Below are 18,557 nucleotides of genomic sequence, written 5' to 3'. Positions count from 1 at the left end.
ATCCAGTATATGTTGTTATGCACCGGGATGCCCTTCCAGCCGCAACCCAGCACTGGGAAACACCCATATATTCTTGCATTCACACACACACACACAGTATGATTTTACGAGAGCATTCATTCACCTACTGTATATACTGCATGTGTTTGGACTGGGGAAAACTTGAGCACCTGAAGGAAACCCACGCCAACATAGGCAGAACATGCAAACTCCACACAGAAATGCCCACTGACCCAGGTAAGGCTCGAACCAGCGACTTTTTTGCTGTGAGGCGACATGCGACAGCGCTATTATTCGAAATTATTCACATATTCTTTTTAAGTAAATCATTTTTTTAAATCATTGATTTTAGCTCATTTGTAATGACTGTCACTTTTTTCCATATATATATATATATATATATATATATATATATATATATATATATATATATATATATATATATATATATATATATATATATTGTCAAAGTTGGCTTATTTATTTTGTGTCTAAAGTAAATAGTTTTTCTTATTTATTGTATTATTTTATAACATTAATTCAATGCTATATTTATGTATTTGCTTTTTTATTTTCAATGTTTATTTATCAAACGTTTAGATTTTTAATTTTGGTTCTTTTTTAATATTTAAAATATTTTGTAAAATCCTCACCTTAGAATGATAAAGTTCTATCTGACATTTTTGTCAAAATTAATTTATTGACATATTCTTATTAAATGACAACTTATTTACATTATGACATGTTTTTTTCTTTAAAGTTAATTACATTTTAAGACTTTTTATTTTAAAAACAAATGTTACACACATACTGTTTGCTATACGGAATGCAAAAACTTTGAAGCTAAATATCTCAAAATCATTCAGAAGGCAGATAACCCCTTATAATTACAAGGTGACAAAATCTTAATCTTTTGTTTTTAGTCAAAACATTTCCTGCTGAGAGTATGACAACAAGGGTTTTTTGTATGTTTGTTTTTTGGTTTTTGTAATTTATATATATATATATATATATATATATATATATATATATATATATATATATATATATATATATATATATATATATATATAGCGTACACTCTGGGTGTCCAAACTCAGTTCTGGATGGCCGATGTCTTGCAAAGTTTAGTTCCAACCCCAATCAGACACATGGGCTAGCTAATCAAACTCTTGCTACGCTTTCTAGAAACATCTTTCCAGGTGTGTTGAGGCTAGTAAGAGCTAAAATCTGCAGAATACCGGCCCTCCAGGACCAAGATTGGACATCCTTGGCGTACACTATCATATTTAGTTTTACTTTTAAAAAACTTTCATTATCATTTATATATATATATATATATATATATATATATATATATATATATATATATATATATATATATATATATATATATATATAGGCTATATATATATATATATAGTAATATAAAGTTTTAAATAAATTTGTGTCTACTCAAAATCTATTATTAACCTTCACATATAAGGGCTTGAATACTGCTCAAACTGATCCCAACCAAATCCTCAACTTTCAACAGGTTTTACAACCCTAAGATCCTGATCACCTGTAAATCTGTAACGTTAGCTAACGGGACATTTCCCCGTTATCAGCATTGACGTGAATGATGAAGAATGCGACATTATTGTGAGCAATGTTAATAAAAACAGGCATTTATAAAAACAACTCAAATGATTTGCAGAATCATACGCGTAAACACCTCGACGTCAACCAATGTAAATCTTACACATAAATGTGAATTAAAATTACGGACATGCGCAGTACGGTCTTCTCGAAATGCATTATGGGAAAGTGTCGTCACCGGAAGTAGATGTAAACATGTGATTGTCAACCGGAGCGCTCGGTGCAGTTTTGCTTCTGTTAAAAACCAGTATGATTTATTGAAATAAATGTGCTTGAAGAAATATTTAAAGTATCAATTGATAATATTGTCAATGACGCAATCTTACGCTGTTGCGCTCTTCGAAAGGAACGCGCTCAGTTTTGCCAACATTTAGGATTTTGTGTTCTCACGAATACAGTAACGTTATGTGTACTTAACGCTGCGTTTATGACTATAATTCATATATTGCTTCAAAACTGCAAGTGTTCATGGCATCCAGACAATCATTTACAGATTCTGACACTGCTGACGAAGCGGTCAGAGCAACTTGCGACGATGCGTCCATATGCAAAAGGTGATGCGCAATAAAATAATGAGAAAACACTGACCCGTATTTCTGAATGCATTGACATTTAGCCACATTTAGCCACACTTAGTTTTTGTGCTTTCACAGAACTGCCATATATGTAAAAAATATACTGCTACTGTCGTGGTTGTGCACAGTGTGGCAGCTATTATTAATATTATATATCAGATATTATGCATAAGTTTTAAGATTATTGATTATTCCAATAATTTTGACAAAATAAGGAGTGTACTTATACGATTCGATGATCATCTATAATAACATTTAAATTTATTGTGTTTGTTTGTAGGTTTGCTACTAGTAAAGGTTACTGGACTGACCTCTACGTCCAGTATTTTGTGAGGCAAATAGGTGAACGGAAAGCACCTGAGATCAACAGAGGTAAGATTGATCGTTTAAATATCTCCTCCTGCCGGTCAATGTGTGCAGTTGCGTTTAGTTAAGGGATAGTTCACCCAAACAACAACCATTTCCTCATCATCATCATTCTAAACATTTATGATTTTTTTATTTACTTCTGTTGATCACAACACAAGATATTCTGAATAATGTTGGAGAAAAGTAGCCACTTTCATCCATAGTAGGTACAAAAAAATATTATGGTGAAGTCAAAGGCTGTTTTTTATGTTTAACACATGCCCCTAGCCAGACTGGTGAATAGGGTGGTTCGCTTTTCTCAAAAAGCAGACCTTTTTTTGCTGATTTACTCCTCATTTTCTATTCTATTATGAGAGTTAAATACTGCATTTTAGTGACATTTTAAGCACCATTTTTAGCTGGATTGGCTTGTTAGATGGTCACCATAACCAAACTTTGTATGTACCAAAAATATTTCCTAAATATTTAGTATAAAGAAATATCAATAAATGTTTATTTTTAAAATACAAATTTATTACATTATATATCATTGGGAAAAAATAAGAATCTGTTTTATATGAAAAACTGTAGCCGATTGTCAGTTATTAGGCAAATAACAAACTGGCCAGCACATCCAAGTGTCCCCAGTCAGAATTTGGCCATTTTAATAATTGTAAAAATAAAACATTATTATAATGTACAGCTTAACAATTTTATCCGCTTTAAAAAAAAAAGTACATTTGAAACTTCTTGGAAAACAAAAATATTCAAAATAGTATTCCAATTAATTTGATATGGGCCACTTTTGATGCTTCACACCTTTTTATTGGTTCTTTTTGTTTGCAAGAAAAAGCTCCGCAATTTAGAATAAAAGTTTCATGTAAAATATTTTCTCTGTTTAAAAACAGTACAGTAGCGAAAGAAGATTTCTCTTACGTCAGATTTTAAAATGAAAATAATTGTTAGCATTGGCCGCTTGCTCTTAAAGCCTTTTTCGATGGGTTATTTTAACTATTTAGAACAAAATACACAAAATAGGACAAATGAGGTAATGTATGGGACAAATTCTGAACCTTTGTCAGTGAGGAGTGGGTCTTCTTTCAAAATGTGTTTATTTTTGATGTAGGTTATTATGGACGTGTCAAAGGGATGAATCTCCTTCTTGACGACTTTCTCAAGAAGACACAATGTGACTGCCAGGTGGTTAATCTTGGGGCAGGACTGGATACTACTTTTTGGAGATTAAAGGTTGATCATTTTGCATTTCACTTTTTTTTTAGATTTATTATTCTGACTGTATAATCACATTACAGTAGCTTGTACTTTTCAAAATAAATGTCTTTTTTATGACTCAATATAACAATTTATTTATTCATCTATCTATCTATCTATCTATCTATCTATCTATCTATCTATCTATCTATCTATCTATCTATCTATCTATCTATCTATCTATCTGTCTGTCTGTCTGTCTGTCTGTCTGTCTAATCTATCTATCTATAGATAGATAGATAGATAGATAGATAAATAGATAGATAGATAGATAGATAGATAGATAGATAGATAGATAGATAATATAATTAAGATATTAACAAAAATAAAAAAATCTATACATTCATATTTATTAAAGTCATAGTTCATGCACAAAATCACATGTACTCTCTATTTGCTCACCCTCAAGTGGTTTCAAACTTGTATCAATTTCTATTATCTGTTGAACGCTAAAGAATATATTTTGAAGAAAGCTGGAAACCTGTAATCGTTGACTCTCATAGTATTTGTTTTTTCTACTGTGGAAGTCAATATTTACAGGTTTTCAACTGTTTCAAAATATATTATTGTGTTTTCAACAGACGAAAGAAACTCAGACAGGTTTAGAACAAGTGAAGGATGAGTAAATGATGACAGAATTTTCACTTTGTGGTGAACTATTCCTTAAAGTTAGCTAATAGCTAATAAATGTAATTATACATTCTAATGAATTTTTGTTCTATTTAAAGTCTATTTTTTTCTTACTGAAAAATGATAAGCAGTCAAAGAAAAATTATAAAAGTATTTTTTTTATTCATAGGATGAAAACATAATGCCAAAAAAGTTCTTTGAAGTTGACTTCCCGATGATCGTTGCCAGAAAAATACACAACATCAAGTAAGGTGTTTTTATTTTTATAATATTTGTGCACGACTTTAGAATAAGGTAACATTGGTTAACAATTTTAAGTTAACTAGGAATTAATGTGACAGCTTTTAAGAACTTCAGTTCATGTTAATTCACAGCATTATTGTTTGATTTAAAAAAGTGTTATTACTTGTTTAAATTAACAAACAATAGAATTCCTGAAAGCCAACATTAAGATTAGTAAATGCTGTAATAATGTTAGTGCATGCTCGCTAATAAACATGTTAACAAATGAGACCTTATTGTTAAAGTGTTTCTGTTTGTTTTATAATTATTTGTCAGTCATTTGCTTTTACTGTATTTGCTGATCATGTTCTTCAGTAATTATCCTCTAGATGGAGACAGTGCGTAAGATGAGTGGATTCATCAAGTTAGTCCACCCCTCAATGTCTGGATTTTATAACTGTGATTTGTTTTGTATTGATTAAAGTTGATCGATGCATTAGCGCTCTTTATCATTTTAAAATGTCCTGCTTGAACGAATAGTTTAACATTTATGCATTTGTGATTAATGAGCGAGTGGGGTATGTTAAGTCTATGATGAATTTATATTTTGTATAATTACTATTTAACTACAGTCACTAAGAATTGCAGTTGGTACAGCCGTGCCACATATGCAGTATTGCATTTACATGTATCAGTTTAGCAAAGGTTTATATCTTTACAGTAATACAGTGAGCTTTTGATCACTCTTAACTTTAACCCTTTAAAATAAAAAAATAAAAATCCTACTTCACCTCTAGACTCTAACTACCAAATAATTTCACTTATAACTATTAAAATCTTTTAAAAAATGTAGAAAATAAATCTTCATTGTCGTTCATGTCTGACTTGAATATTTTAAGCAGTTTCTTCTATCAAAATACATTACACTTTTATTAAAGCCCTGTTCCTGATTGCATAATTCATATACAGGTTAATGACAGAAATGTTCTGATTATTAACTTTGACATTTAGCAATGATTATTACATGACTGTCTGGAATACTTGATTCTGATTAGTTGGTTGCAACAATCCAAGTTGTGTTTGTTTCAGATAACAACCTCTGAATCTACTAACACGGGCTTAGCCATGTATACCAAATCACCTTGTCTGTAGTTTTTGAGTACGTTTACTTACATTTACATAAATTCATATTTACAGTTAAAAGCAGAAAAAGGCACATAACTATTTTTTTTTTAAAGTCAGATGTTAATGGGACTAAACTTTTTCTCTTTTAGGTAAGTTAGGATTATCAAATGTGTTTCTGTTATCCTTAATAGCAAAATAATGAGAAAGAGATTTTTTGAGAAATGTTTATAACTTTTCTTGAAAGTCAAGTTTACATACAATAAGATTATTATGCCTCTGAAAAAGCTCAGATGATGGTGTCAAAGTTTTGGAAGTTTCTGATAGGCCAATTGACAACATTTGAGTTAATTGGAGGCACAACTGTAGAACAGTATTTAAGGAAAACCTCAAACACACTGCTTCCTTTTGTGACAACATGGGAAAATCAACAAGCCGGAATCAACAAAAAAAGGCAGATTACAATTTGCTAAATTACACTTGGGAAAAGACTTATTTTTGGAGACAAGTCCTGTGGTCTGATAGAACTAAGATTGAACTGTTTGGCCATAATGACCAGTGTTACATTTAGAGGACAAAGGGGAAAGGTTATAAGCCTAGGAACATCATCCCAACTGTGAAGTATGGGGGCGACAACATCATGTTGTGGGGCTGTTTTGCTGCAGGAGGGACTGGTCCACTTCACAGCATAGATGGCATCATGCAGAAAGAACATTATGTAGAAATACTGAAGCAACATCTCAAGACATCAGGCAGAAAAATTAAAACATGGCCACAAATGGGCCTTCCAAGCTGACCATGACCCTACTGCCAAATTAGTTAAAATGTGCTTTAAGGACAACAGAGTGAATGTTTTGGAGTGGCCATCACAAAGCCCTGATCTCAATCCTATAGAAAATTTGTGGCCAGAGTTGAAAAAGCTTGTGCAAGCAAGACAGCCTACAAATCTGACTCAGTTACACCAATTCTGTCTGAAGGAATGGGCCAAAATTCCTTCAAACTATTGTGAGAAGCTTGTGGAAGGATACCCAAAACATTTGACCAAAGTTATACAGTTTAAAAGCAAAGCTAAAAAATACCAAGGAATCATATGTACTGTAAACTTTTGACCATTTAGAAATAAAAAAAAAAATAATAAAATCTCATTATTCTAGCATTTAACAAATGTAAATTATTTAGGTAATCCTAACGGACCTAAAATGGAAAACATTTAGTTTGATTTACCATCAGACATTTAAAAAAAATGGTTATGTTTCTTTTTTAGATATTATGTAAACTTCTGGTTTCAACTGTACATGCTGGTCTGTTATTCTGCTATTTTTGAGTGTTTGGCACACTTGTGACTGAATAATACTTAGGTTAGTGTATGCTCATTCAGCCATTTTTGTTGCTGTCAGCTTTGCCTTTATTTAAAGCATTAATAAACAATTACAGTTGAAACAGCTTTCTGTTTTGATACAGCTTACTGCATAAAAATGTTATTTTTTTATGACAAGTAGCCGTAGAAGTAATCCATGGAATAAAGTACATCCAGCTGTTTTTTTTTTTTTTTTTTTTTACAAAATAAATCCCTTCAGTCTTATACAACAGCACTCTGCTTTGCATCAAGCTGCTGATAAGCCTTTCGGGCTGCGATAAGAACCACTTAGGTGTACTTTTTCCCTTACTTATCAACCTAATGTAGATTACTAAAATATGAATGAAAACTTTTTTGTGTGGCTGCATCCAAAATCACATACTGTACTACACAAGTAGGTGTTAAATTTGAATTTACTTTATGACGATTAGAAAAGAATGCTCTATATAGTATGAATGGAAGTAGTATGAATTGAAATGAGATGTTAGAATTTCGCCAGAAGTGTATCATCCAGGTGGTACCTGCATACTTTTTTTAATACTATGTAAATGCAGACTTACAGTACTATTTGATTTTCACATACTACAAGTATGTGCCAAAAAAATGTACAGAGGGAAAGTCCATTTATTTCAATAATTTCTTTCAAAAAGTGAAACTTGTATGTTATATTAGTTCACTACACACAACGTGAAATATTTCAAGCCCTTATTTGTTTTGATTTTAATGATTATGCTGGAATTAGAATATTTCGCGTGACCTATAAAAAAAGGATCTTAAACATATGTTGGCCTTCTGAAAAGTGTGTTAATATACTGTAATTTGTCCTCAGTACTTTGTTGGGACTCCTTTTGCACTAATTAAAGCATCAAAGTGGCATGGCTTGGAGGCAATCAGCCTTTGACACAGTTGAGGTGTTATGGTAGTCCAAGTTGCTTCGAAATTGACCTTCAGCTCTTCTGCATTTCAGGGTCTCTGTTCCCTCAATACATTTTCAATAGATTTTCAGTGGGGTTTAAATCGGGTGTGTTTGCCGACCAATCAGGTACAGTTATTCCACAGCTATTAAACCAGGAACTGGTAGTTTTGGCTTTGTGGGCAGATGCCAAGTCCTGCTGGAAAACAAAATCATCGTCTCCAAAAAGCTTGTCGGCAACAGGAAGCATGAAGTGCTCTAAAAGGTTCTGATATAAAGCTGCGTTGACTTTGGACTTGATAAAAGACAATGGACCCACACCAGCCGATGACTTTGCTCCCTAAACCACTTACTGTGGAAACTTCACACTGGACTTTTAATGGTATGACGTTTTTGCCTCTCTACTCTTCCTGTAAACTCTGGGATCTTGATTTCCATATGAAATACAAAATTTGCTTTCATCTGAAGAGAGGACTTGGGACCACTGGTCAATGGACCAGTACTTTTTACTCCTTAGCTCAGCATAGATGCTTCTGATGTTGTTTTTTGTTCAGGAGTGGCTTGATGCATGAAATTTTACAGCTGTAGCCCATGTCATGCAGACTTCTGTATGGGATGGTTCTTGATGCTCTGACACCAGCCTCAGATCACTCCTTTTTGACAATCTTCTCAAGGCTTTGGTCATCTCTTTCACTTGTGCACCTTTTCTGGACACCCTTTCTTTTAACACTGTTAATATACTTTGATACTGCACTCTGTGAGCATCCAGCTTCTTTTGTAATTGTCTTTTAAGACTTTTCCTCCTTATGGATGGTGTTAATGACGGTCTTCTGCAAAACCATTAAATTCTTCCCCATGATTCTGAAGCCTACTGAGCAAGACCTTTTCAAGGCTGAGGAAACCTTTGCAGGTGTTAATAAGCTGACTAGATTGAGACACTCTGGGAGCCTACAATATTTAAATTTTTCATGATATTCTAATTTATAATTAGAATGATAATTACTGGATTTTTAAAAATCCACATTCATTAACATTTAAACAAATAAGAGTTTGAAATATTTCACTTTGTGTCTAGTGAACTGGTATAACATTTTTGACACATACTGTACCTGCATATATGAAGTTTCAGATACCCCACAAAATGTCTTCATTTTAGCATGGCTTCGTCAACTTAAAAAACTGTGTTATGATCACACAGAAGTGCAGAAATGTATGTTTAATATGCATCAGTGCTTTTCTTATCTGTGAATTTACGAAAGTGCAGTAGTTAGTCATTGAGGTCAAGTGTAAACAAATCTGTTGCGTTTATAAGCTTAACAGAAATATTTGTGATTGATTATAGAGCCCAATGCTGCTGATTGCCAAAGATGTGTATTGCAACAGTCTGCGATGTTCAGATAAAGCAAAATCAATGGTTTGAAGAACTTTTTAGAGGAATTGTATGATAAAAGACAGAACCAGATGCCATTTACGCACTCAAGTGCCATTGCCTTTGCTTCATTTTTTTGATCTTTGCTTTATTTTTGTCTATGTATGTTACTGCTGATCTCCTGCATTTCTGTGCCAGCCGTCTCTGTTCTCCCAGTGATTTATACTATGCACAGTTTAGCACTCAGTTTTGAACTGTCAAAATTGTTTTAGCTAAGCTGGTTTGGAGAAAATGTTTAAATCTGCAGGATAATTTTTTTTTTTGTTAAACTTTAATTTGATCACAATCATATATTTTAATTTGATCACAATATTACCCACACAAACCGCAAAATTATTTATGTAAAAATTATATTTTTTAAAGATGGTGATACTTTATTTTAAAAGTGTGTAATATTGACACACACATACATTGATGTATGGTCTTACTACGAGGACTAAAACATGCTTAACCTAATCCTAAATCCAACCTTCACAGGAAGTCTGTGGCACTATTAATGTCAAAAACCCCATTAAGTAAGTTTTTAAGCATTTTGAATAACATGGACACAAAGCATGTCCTCGTAAACCACCTTAATAGAGTACCTCTAGGTCATAGACCTGTCATTATACGATTTCTTCAGCATTCTACAGCATTCTAAATTTGACAATACAGTAATATTTCTAGGATTGGGCATCCCAGCAAAACTCACCCCTAGGATCCGACAATGAGCAATGGAAAACAAGCTAAGAACTTCACCACAGACTCTTTTAACTGGAAAATTACAAAATACAAAACAAAAATGGCATGTTTGAAAGGGTTGACAGAAGAAAGCCTCTTCTATCTAAACACAAAATTGGCTGCATTTACACTGCCAGAATAGTTTTTTTTTACTCTCATCTAACACAGATTGTACTAATCTGAGTAATTTACAATGGTTTTAAATCAGATATACAATATCTGGAAATTCAACATACATCTAAACATTCATTTCCGATTCTCCATGTCAGTTGCGTCAATGTTCCAAGAAGGATTGCATTGAACGTCATCATTTCACACCCGTTTCAAGCACGAGTTGTACGCACTGTCAAAATATTTATGTGATGCAATGGATGGAAGTCAGTTGAGCCAGGAGATGTACACCACTCCTGCTTGGTCTTTCCCACAAGAGTCATGGCTGAAATGTACAAATGTAAATTTTTACGATCAAAAAGCTGATGAATAGACAAATAAGCTAAAGTCCATTCTAAATTTGAGAGTCAATAGTTGTGTTTAGGGCTGTGAAAGCCAATGGAATGATTTTTTTAGGCGGCAGATTAGTGTAAGCACTGTTATCAGACGCAAGGCATGTCTGAGGTGAATGTAAATGGTCAGGTAAAAAAATTGTGAAAAGATCAGATCCATGCATTTAGACATGGTATGTTAATAAAAGACATTTTTCTGGTTTGCTAAATTATTTTTTAAAACAATAAAAACTCCTAGAATTGACTCTTTTGATGAAAACCCAAAGAGCTTATCAGCACAAACACCTCATACCAAGCATCCAGCTTGCTGATGATTATGCTAGATTTTGCTGCAGACCTGCAATTTTTACAGCCTATGAGTACGTTTACATGGACACCAATTATTTGATTTTAATACAATTGAAACAATACTTTAATTAAGAGCTGACCATGTAAACAGCGATTTTTAAATACTTAAATCTGATAAAGGTCATAATCATAACAGAAATTAAATTAAGCCATGTGGAGTATGCCAATTTAAGTCACATTATTGAAGTGCATTATAGACATGTAAACACCTTAAACTATAATCATTGTGTATGACTTTCGCTACATTTTGTGACAGGATGATCTATACATACTCGGCTGTTTGACACTATTTCCTGAACCAATCAGAGTCAGTGAAGAACCACAGACACATATACCGCAAAATGCAGAGGGGTTTTTCTCCAATCAAATTCCATTAAAACAACACTCTTTCAGCATTTTATACTCGCATCCAATAACTCGTTTTTCACAGGGACATGCAGGAAATGTTTCTGAATGAAAGTGAAAGTGCCAAACTGCAATTAAAGTCCACAAATTGAGAATGTTTACCTGAACTTACAAAATAACTCCAGAGGAAATGTGGATAGTGCCGTAATGCAATGACGATAATCGAATTATGTGCTATAACATGTAAAACATAATCACGAAAGCAACATTCTAAAAGTAACTTATGTAATCACCTTAACCAAAGTATTGTTTTATTCAGATTAAAGCAAATATTTCAATTACTGATGTCCATGTAAACATAGTCACTGAGACCCATTGACCATGAACGTGAGGCCATTCATTTAACAGGCAAACCCTTAAATTTGTCACATTTTGATGACAATTATAATATTATACAAAAAATATGAAACTAGTATTGTGAATTGTATTATTATTATTATTGTTATTACTACTATTATCGTTATTAATATTATTATTTATAATGTTGAATTTTAACAGCCAAATTTGAACCACTCAATTCTTGGAAGTTTTAAACTGAAAATTGCCTTTTGAATACACATTGTGTCTTTTAACAGTTTTTGTAAGTGAAATCCTAAAATTAAAAATCAACTAATAGATTTATAAGTATGAAAACATGTTTAAAAATTTTAAGTTGAAATATTTATAACAGCTTAAATAAATGGGTATGTTAAATTTCAGGACCTAAAAATACAAACCCTGTCATTAAAATGCAAGCACTTCTTAATTTAATGTATCATTATTTTCAGTTTTTGCTATTCAACAAGCTTTTTATTTACATTTACATTTAGTCATTTAGCAGACGCTTTTATCCAAAGCGACTTACAAATGAGCACAAGGAAGCAACTTACACAACTATAAGAGCAACAATGAATAAGTGCTATAGGCAAGTTTCAGGTCTGTAAAGTCTAAGATGGAAAGTATTAGTAATGGTTTTTTTTTTTTTGGGGTACAGTTAGTGTGATATCCAGAAAGGCAATTGCAGATTAGAAAGTACTAAAGTGGAGACTAAATAGTTGAGTTTTTAGTCGTTTCTTGAAAATAGCGAGTGACTGCCGTTCTGATGCAGTTAGGGAGTTCATTCCACCAACTGGGCAGATTGAGCGTGAGCGAAAGTGATTTTTTCCCTCTTTGGGATGGAACCACGAGGCGACGTTCATTCACAGAACGCAAGTTTCTGGAGGGCACATAGATCTGCAGAAGTGAGAGCAGATAAGAAGGAGCAAGGCCAGAAGTCGCTTTGTAGGCAAACATCAGAGCTTTGAATTTGATGCAAGCAGCAACTGGCAGCCAGTGCAAACGGACTAGCAGCGGAGTGACATGTGCTCGTTTAGGTTCATTGAAGACCACTCGTGCTGCTGCGTTCTGGAGCAGCTGAAGAGGCTTGATTGAGTTAGCTGGAAGCCCAGCTAGTAGAGAGTTGCAGTAATCCAGTTTGGAGAGAACAAGAGCTTGAACAAGGAGTTGAGCTGCATGTTCAGATAAGAAGGGTCGGATTTTTCTGATGTTGTAGAGTGTGAATCTGCATGATCGAGCAGTTCTTGAAATGTGGTCAGAGAAGTTTAGTTGGTCATCAATCGTTACTCCAAGGCTTTTCACCATTTTGGATGCAGTAATGGTTGCCCCATCCATCTGGATTGAAAAGTTATGGTGTAGAGTTGGGTGGGCAAAAACTACAAGCGTTTCCGTTTTTGCGAGGTTAAGCTGAAGATGATGATCTTTCATCCAGTGTGAAATATCCAACAGGCAGGCTGTTACATTTGGCATTGATTTTGTTCCATAGTATACACAATTTGTACAGTGTAAAACGTAAAAAGCCTTAAAATTTGAAAAAATGTCTTAAAATTGAAAAACTAAGTTTTAGGCCTTAAAAAGTCTTAAATTCACTAAAATATTGTGTTGTATGTCTTTAATCATTTTAAACAGGTCTTAATTTTTCCTCTTTCCAAATAAAGCTACCCAATCATTTTCACAGCATTTGCTCCATAATAAATTCCCTAGTCAGGGAAAGAAAATTACAAATAATTACACATTTCCTCACGGAGCAAACATCTCAGTTTACATGATCTTTATGTAAAAACTATTTACAGAAGTAAGTTGACATTATATTCATAAATTGAGATGAAACTGAAGGTTTTATGGCAGAAATGCATTATGTTGAATGAATGGGAGTTAAACTTAATCCATTTAGAAAAAAGCAAACAAATATATATTTTTGATTGTACATGTGATTGTCTCCACAATAAATATGCATGTATGCATGCATATGCATGTCATTTTAAAGAAAAATAAATATTATGTTGAAAACAGTGTATTTAGCTATATATATATATATATATATATATATATATATATATATATATATATATATATATATATATATATATATATATAATTTTCTTGTTTTGACGCATTAAAATATGTGGTTTACAAATAATTATATTTGTGGCAAGCAGAAAAAAACAAAACATTAAAACAGTCATTAGTGTTACTCCTGTATAAGTCTAAAATTTCATTCAAAATGGTCTTAAATTTGACTTGATGAAACCTGCAGAAACTCTGCTGATAGAAGTCCCCACAACGAGAACTGTACTAGTGAAAGTGAGTGAGTGGGTGTGTGCATGCATGTGCATGGGTGTGTATGTGTGTGTGTTAGTGATATACAGACTACAGATACACAAGCTGTGTACACAGGGAGTTACGTAATACCTGTACAATACAATCCAGACCCTCATTCCGTTAGATAACAGAATACCAAAGTGTCAAATACTAGACCTTTTCTCACAACCTTTTTCGACAGTTGCCTGTAACCAGCTGGTGTTGTTTAAACTCAAACTCACTCAGGTTTACACAAAAGATGCCAAATTTTGAGTAGTATATCTTACATACAGCATGCAAGTGTAGAACAGTTTTTTTAAGGTTGACTTTAAGCTGTTTGTTTGATGATAAACATGAATGGTTTGATGATAAAAATCTGATAGCGATCACAGAGATAAAAATGTTTACAATCACACTTTTGAATGAATGATTAACAAGTATTTGTCTGTCTGTGTGTGTCTATCTATCTATCTATCTATCTATCTATCTATCTATCTATCTATCTATCTATCTATCTATCTATCTATCTATCTATCTATCTATCTATCTATCTATCTATCTATCTATCTATCTATCTATCTATCTATCTATCCATCTATCTATCTATCTATCTATCCATCTATCCATCTATCCATCCATCCATCCATCCATCCATCTATCCATCCATCCATCTATCTATCTACAGGACAAAACCTCCACTATCGAAACCTCTGATTGAGACTCACTCCACTGATTCGCTTCTTCTAGGTATTGAAAATCAAACATTATTACTTATACGTTACTTTATTGTTGTTTGCTGATTATTTTCAATGTAACCTCTCTTCTGTTCGACTTTGTCTTTTTCACAGATGGTCATAGTTTGGACTCTGACAGATACTGTATTATCGGTGCTGATTTAAGAGACATCCCTACTTTAGAGGACAAGCTAAAAAAGTTCCAGATAAATCCAGAGTACGTACTGTAAAACTACAACCTTGGCTATGTTAAGTGTAAATGGAGCACTGTTTTGGTCTTTCTATTGCACCTTAAAATTGTTTTGTGATGCTTTATCAACAAGGTTATCAAGGGAGATACAGTTTCAACATCAGGATGAGCCTCTCTTATCTTTATTGTGATTGGCAGATTTGTCTTTCAGAAAAGTTCACACGTTTAATTGTTGCTTCTGTCACATGTAGGGTGATCATGTGTGCCATTTTCACAGGACATATCCTGGCCAGGATTTTTATATTTGTTTTTGTAGATTGCACAGCTGCAAAATGTAATGATCAGAGAAATCTATATTTCTTTTTCAGGTCATGAGATATCATGGACTTTTGTTTGTCATTTTTAATTTCACATTCGTTCATCAAATTCTATATTTGTTCACATGTTCACCTATTCTTATGGTTAGTAAATTTTTTCTATGCCATTTGTTTTATTTTCTGCTTCTCAATTGACAATCAAATATATTAAAGGGGACTTATTAAGTGGAAAAAAATACTTTTATAAAGGGTTTAAAAACAGTTGTGTGGTAACAGTGTGTGAATATAGTCACCCACTGAGTTTGAGTTTATTTGTTTTTCACAAGGGACAGTGTACATCAGTCAACATTCCCCGAGACTGTAAATGTTCCCAAATAAGCCCAAAGACTAGTTTTCATTGGTGGTCTCTTAACCAGATGTTAAAGGCCATGCCAATAAAAATACAAATTAAAACTTAAAGAAAAATAGGCAAATAAACAACAGAAAACAACAACAATATCAAAAAGCCTAGTGTTCACGGTGTTGATTATTAAAAAGCCATTTCTTACAATTATACTTAAATGACTTAAAAGATACACATTCTTTAACAGATTGTGGTATCAAATTCCAAAAGAAGATTTCCAAAAGAATACAATCAGCTCTAACTGCACCTTCAGTCACTTTGTTTTATACAGATTTAAACTGGAAATAGTCAGATGATAAATTTATTAGTAAAAATGTGATTTTTTTTACCATTACACTTAAACAGATAACAACAGTGTACAGAACCACTTTGATTGGCATTCTCTTGTTCTACATGTCATCAGAAGAGGGTTTATTAGCATAAACAGCCCTGAGCGACATAAGAGGTTTCACCATACCTGCTGAAGATTAGGGACTAACAGGATTTTAAATGTGGAGTTTTAAAATGCACAAATGAACACCAGAGACTGCCTTCTTCAGACACCCGTTTTGAATCAGCCACTATGGCTTTTGTAGCTCCGCCCTCTTTTAAAAAATAGCACTAGGATCTCATTTGAATTTAAAGCGATTGTGACCAAAATGGCAAACTTTGGATTAAAGCCTAAAAGAGGCAGTTTCAAAGAGTTGTAAAAACAAATTGTGTGCTGTTTTAAGCTAAAACTTTAAATAAACATTCTAGGGACATCACAGACTTATTTTACATCTTGTAAAAATAGACATAATAGGTCCCATTTAAAACATAATGATTTTGAACATCAAAAAGCATAAGTAGTTTTGTTTTGCTAAAAATGAATGGAAGTTAATAAGACCAGAAGTCTTGACGCATTTTAATCTACAATGGCCTCACCACTCTTAAATGGAAATTCAGTTTAAAAAGCTGTGAAAATCAGGGAAATGTCAGGGAATTTGTATATAGTGGGAATCCTGAATGATTAAAAAGTAGTTTGACCAATAACGTGCAGGCACTGTACAAAACCGACCAGTCATGATTTCACAGGGATCAACAGAAAATGTTCAAATCAATGCAAATATGCTTACTTTTCTTTTTTGGCACTGCGTAAACCAATATTTTAATGAAATCAAAGTATAAGAAGCCATGTGCTCTATATTTCTCTTACAAATGTCAATATTGCATTATCAACCAACATTGCAATACATAAACTTAAACATAAAGATTTTTAATGTTATCAGAAAACTATTTTGTCTGGAGAGACTTTAAAGGGTCATGACACCCCCGACTTGCGGTTCAAGTCTACCTCAGAATTTTTTAAAAAGATGCATCATAATGGGCGTGGAGCTCCGCGAGCAAAGGGCAGGTTTGAGCGTGGCCAGCAGGGGAGAAGGAGGGGAGCGAACAACTGTTGTCAGTTAGCTCACAAAATGAGACACAAACCTACAGGAGACTCGTGATTTTATAGTTTACAAAGTTGAAATGCAAAGAAATAAACAGTAATTTATTGTCCTGCTACATGTCTTAATCATAATTTAATTTACAGATAACCACAATTTATATCATTATAAAGATAGTCATGTTCATATAAAAACTATAAACGAGGACTTTTCCCTCAATCCCCGGGTCTGAATCATAGGCCTGAATGCAGACTCAGTGCAGCATGTCTCTTGCACTGTCTATTTTAACCATTAGCTCTGTTGGTAATCTAGAGGATTTAGGCGAACACAGCAGCACGGCGATGTGTCTAAATATGAACAAACTTGTGAAGAAAGACAACGTCTGCCATTCTCCAATTCTCGTACTGCTCTCCCGACAAAAATGCTCACTGCACACAAACAGCTTTGCTGTATCATCCCTGACAGCATTGCAGGGAAAAACATGCAACAAACCGTGGATCAGGGTCATGGAAACAAACACATTTTGCCACTGGCAGGTCTGCCTTGCCTTCGGATAGCACGTGCAGTCTTGAATAATTAAGAAGCAGGCTCTTCTCATAAGATACCTCAGCTATAAATAATAATGAAAAATCAACACGTCATCTTTCCACTTGCAGTTTTGCGCTACGTAGCCGATTTTGATCCCGCCCTAAAAACAATTTAAACCCGGAAGCTTAAATTAGCTGACAAAAGCTCCAAATTATCCAGTTTTCCCCACAATTAAAGCTCACAGGTGCAAAAATTGTCGTAACTGATGCTCAACACACACAAGCTTTAAAGGAATAATTTCTAGATGTAAATTTTTCAGAAATGGTAGAACTTTTTCAAAAGTTTTAAATTTGATTTCTTATTTTATGTTTTATTAATTGTTGTTAAATATCTTTTTTATATTCCTATATACCTTTTCACCCATCAAATCGACTACCCTTTATTTATGTTTATGGCTTTTTTTGCCCCATTGACTTTCATTATAACATTTTTTATTTAAAGCCATGACACCATATAATCATGCATTTTTGATTGTTGGTGGTTTTGCTTGTTTGGAAGAGGTAACATTTTAAATTTTTACTGTTGATCATCAGTTGGAAGCATTACCCATTTAGATAGCCCTGTTCAAACAAGTTTGTGCTTCTTATAAATAAACTTACTATGAATTTTAAATACACTTACCATGTTTATTATATTCTGAGAGCAAAAAAAAAAAAAAATCCAAAGCATTTTTCCAAAATATTTCAAAATATGATGTCAGCAAAAATAAGTGGAAAGTAGTGGTAAAATTAAGAATCAAAATCATCCTAGAGTGGATGAAATCCTCCCCAACAGCACACAAGGGTTAATTATAGACAAAATCTTATTTATTAAAT

The 18,557-nt window shown here is 33.2% G+C and overlaps 1 protein-coding gene across 2 annotated transcripts in view; it reads left to right on the top strand.

Annotated features, from left to right (window-relative positions):
• Positions 1-1,826: 1,826 nt before the first annotated feature.
• Positions 1,827-18,557, top strand: part of lcmt1 (leucine carboxyl methyltransferase 1) — a 29,789-nt gene continuing 13,058 nt past the window's right edge. The window contains 6 exon segments of one of the 2 annotated variants that reach the window (NM_001004645.2): positions 1,827-2,195; positions 2,497-2,588; positions 3,691-3,812; positions 4,636-4,712; positions 14,787-14,848; positions 14,950-15,052. In NM_001004645.2, coding sequence (NP_001004645.1) covers positions 2,110-2,195; positions 2,497-2,588; positions 3,691-3,812; positions 4,636-4,712; positions 14,787-14,848; positions 14,950-15,052 — 542 coding nt within the window. In that variant the 5' untranslated portion in view covers positions 1,827-2,109. 2 annotated transcript variants of the gene reach the window in all.

Source organism: Danio rerio, chromosome 12 (assembly GCF_049306965.1).
Source record: "Danio rerio strain Tuebingen ecotype United States chromosome 12, GRCz12tu, whole genome shotgun sequence".
NCBI classification, from domain to species: domain Eukaryota; kingdom Metazoa; phylum Chordata; class Actinopteri; order Cypriniformes; family Danionidae; genus Danio; species Danio rerio.
This window is presented reverse-complemented; position numbering and strand designations above follow the sequence as displayed.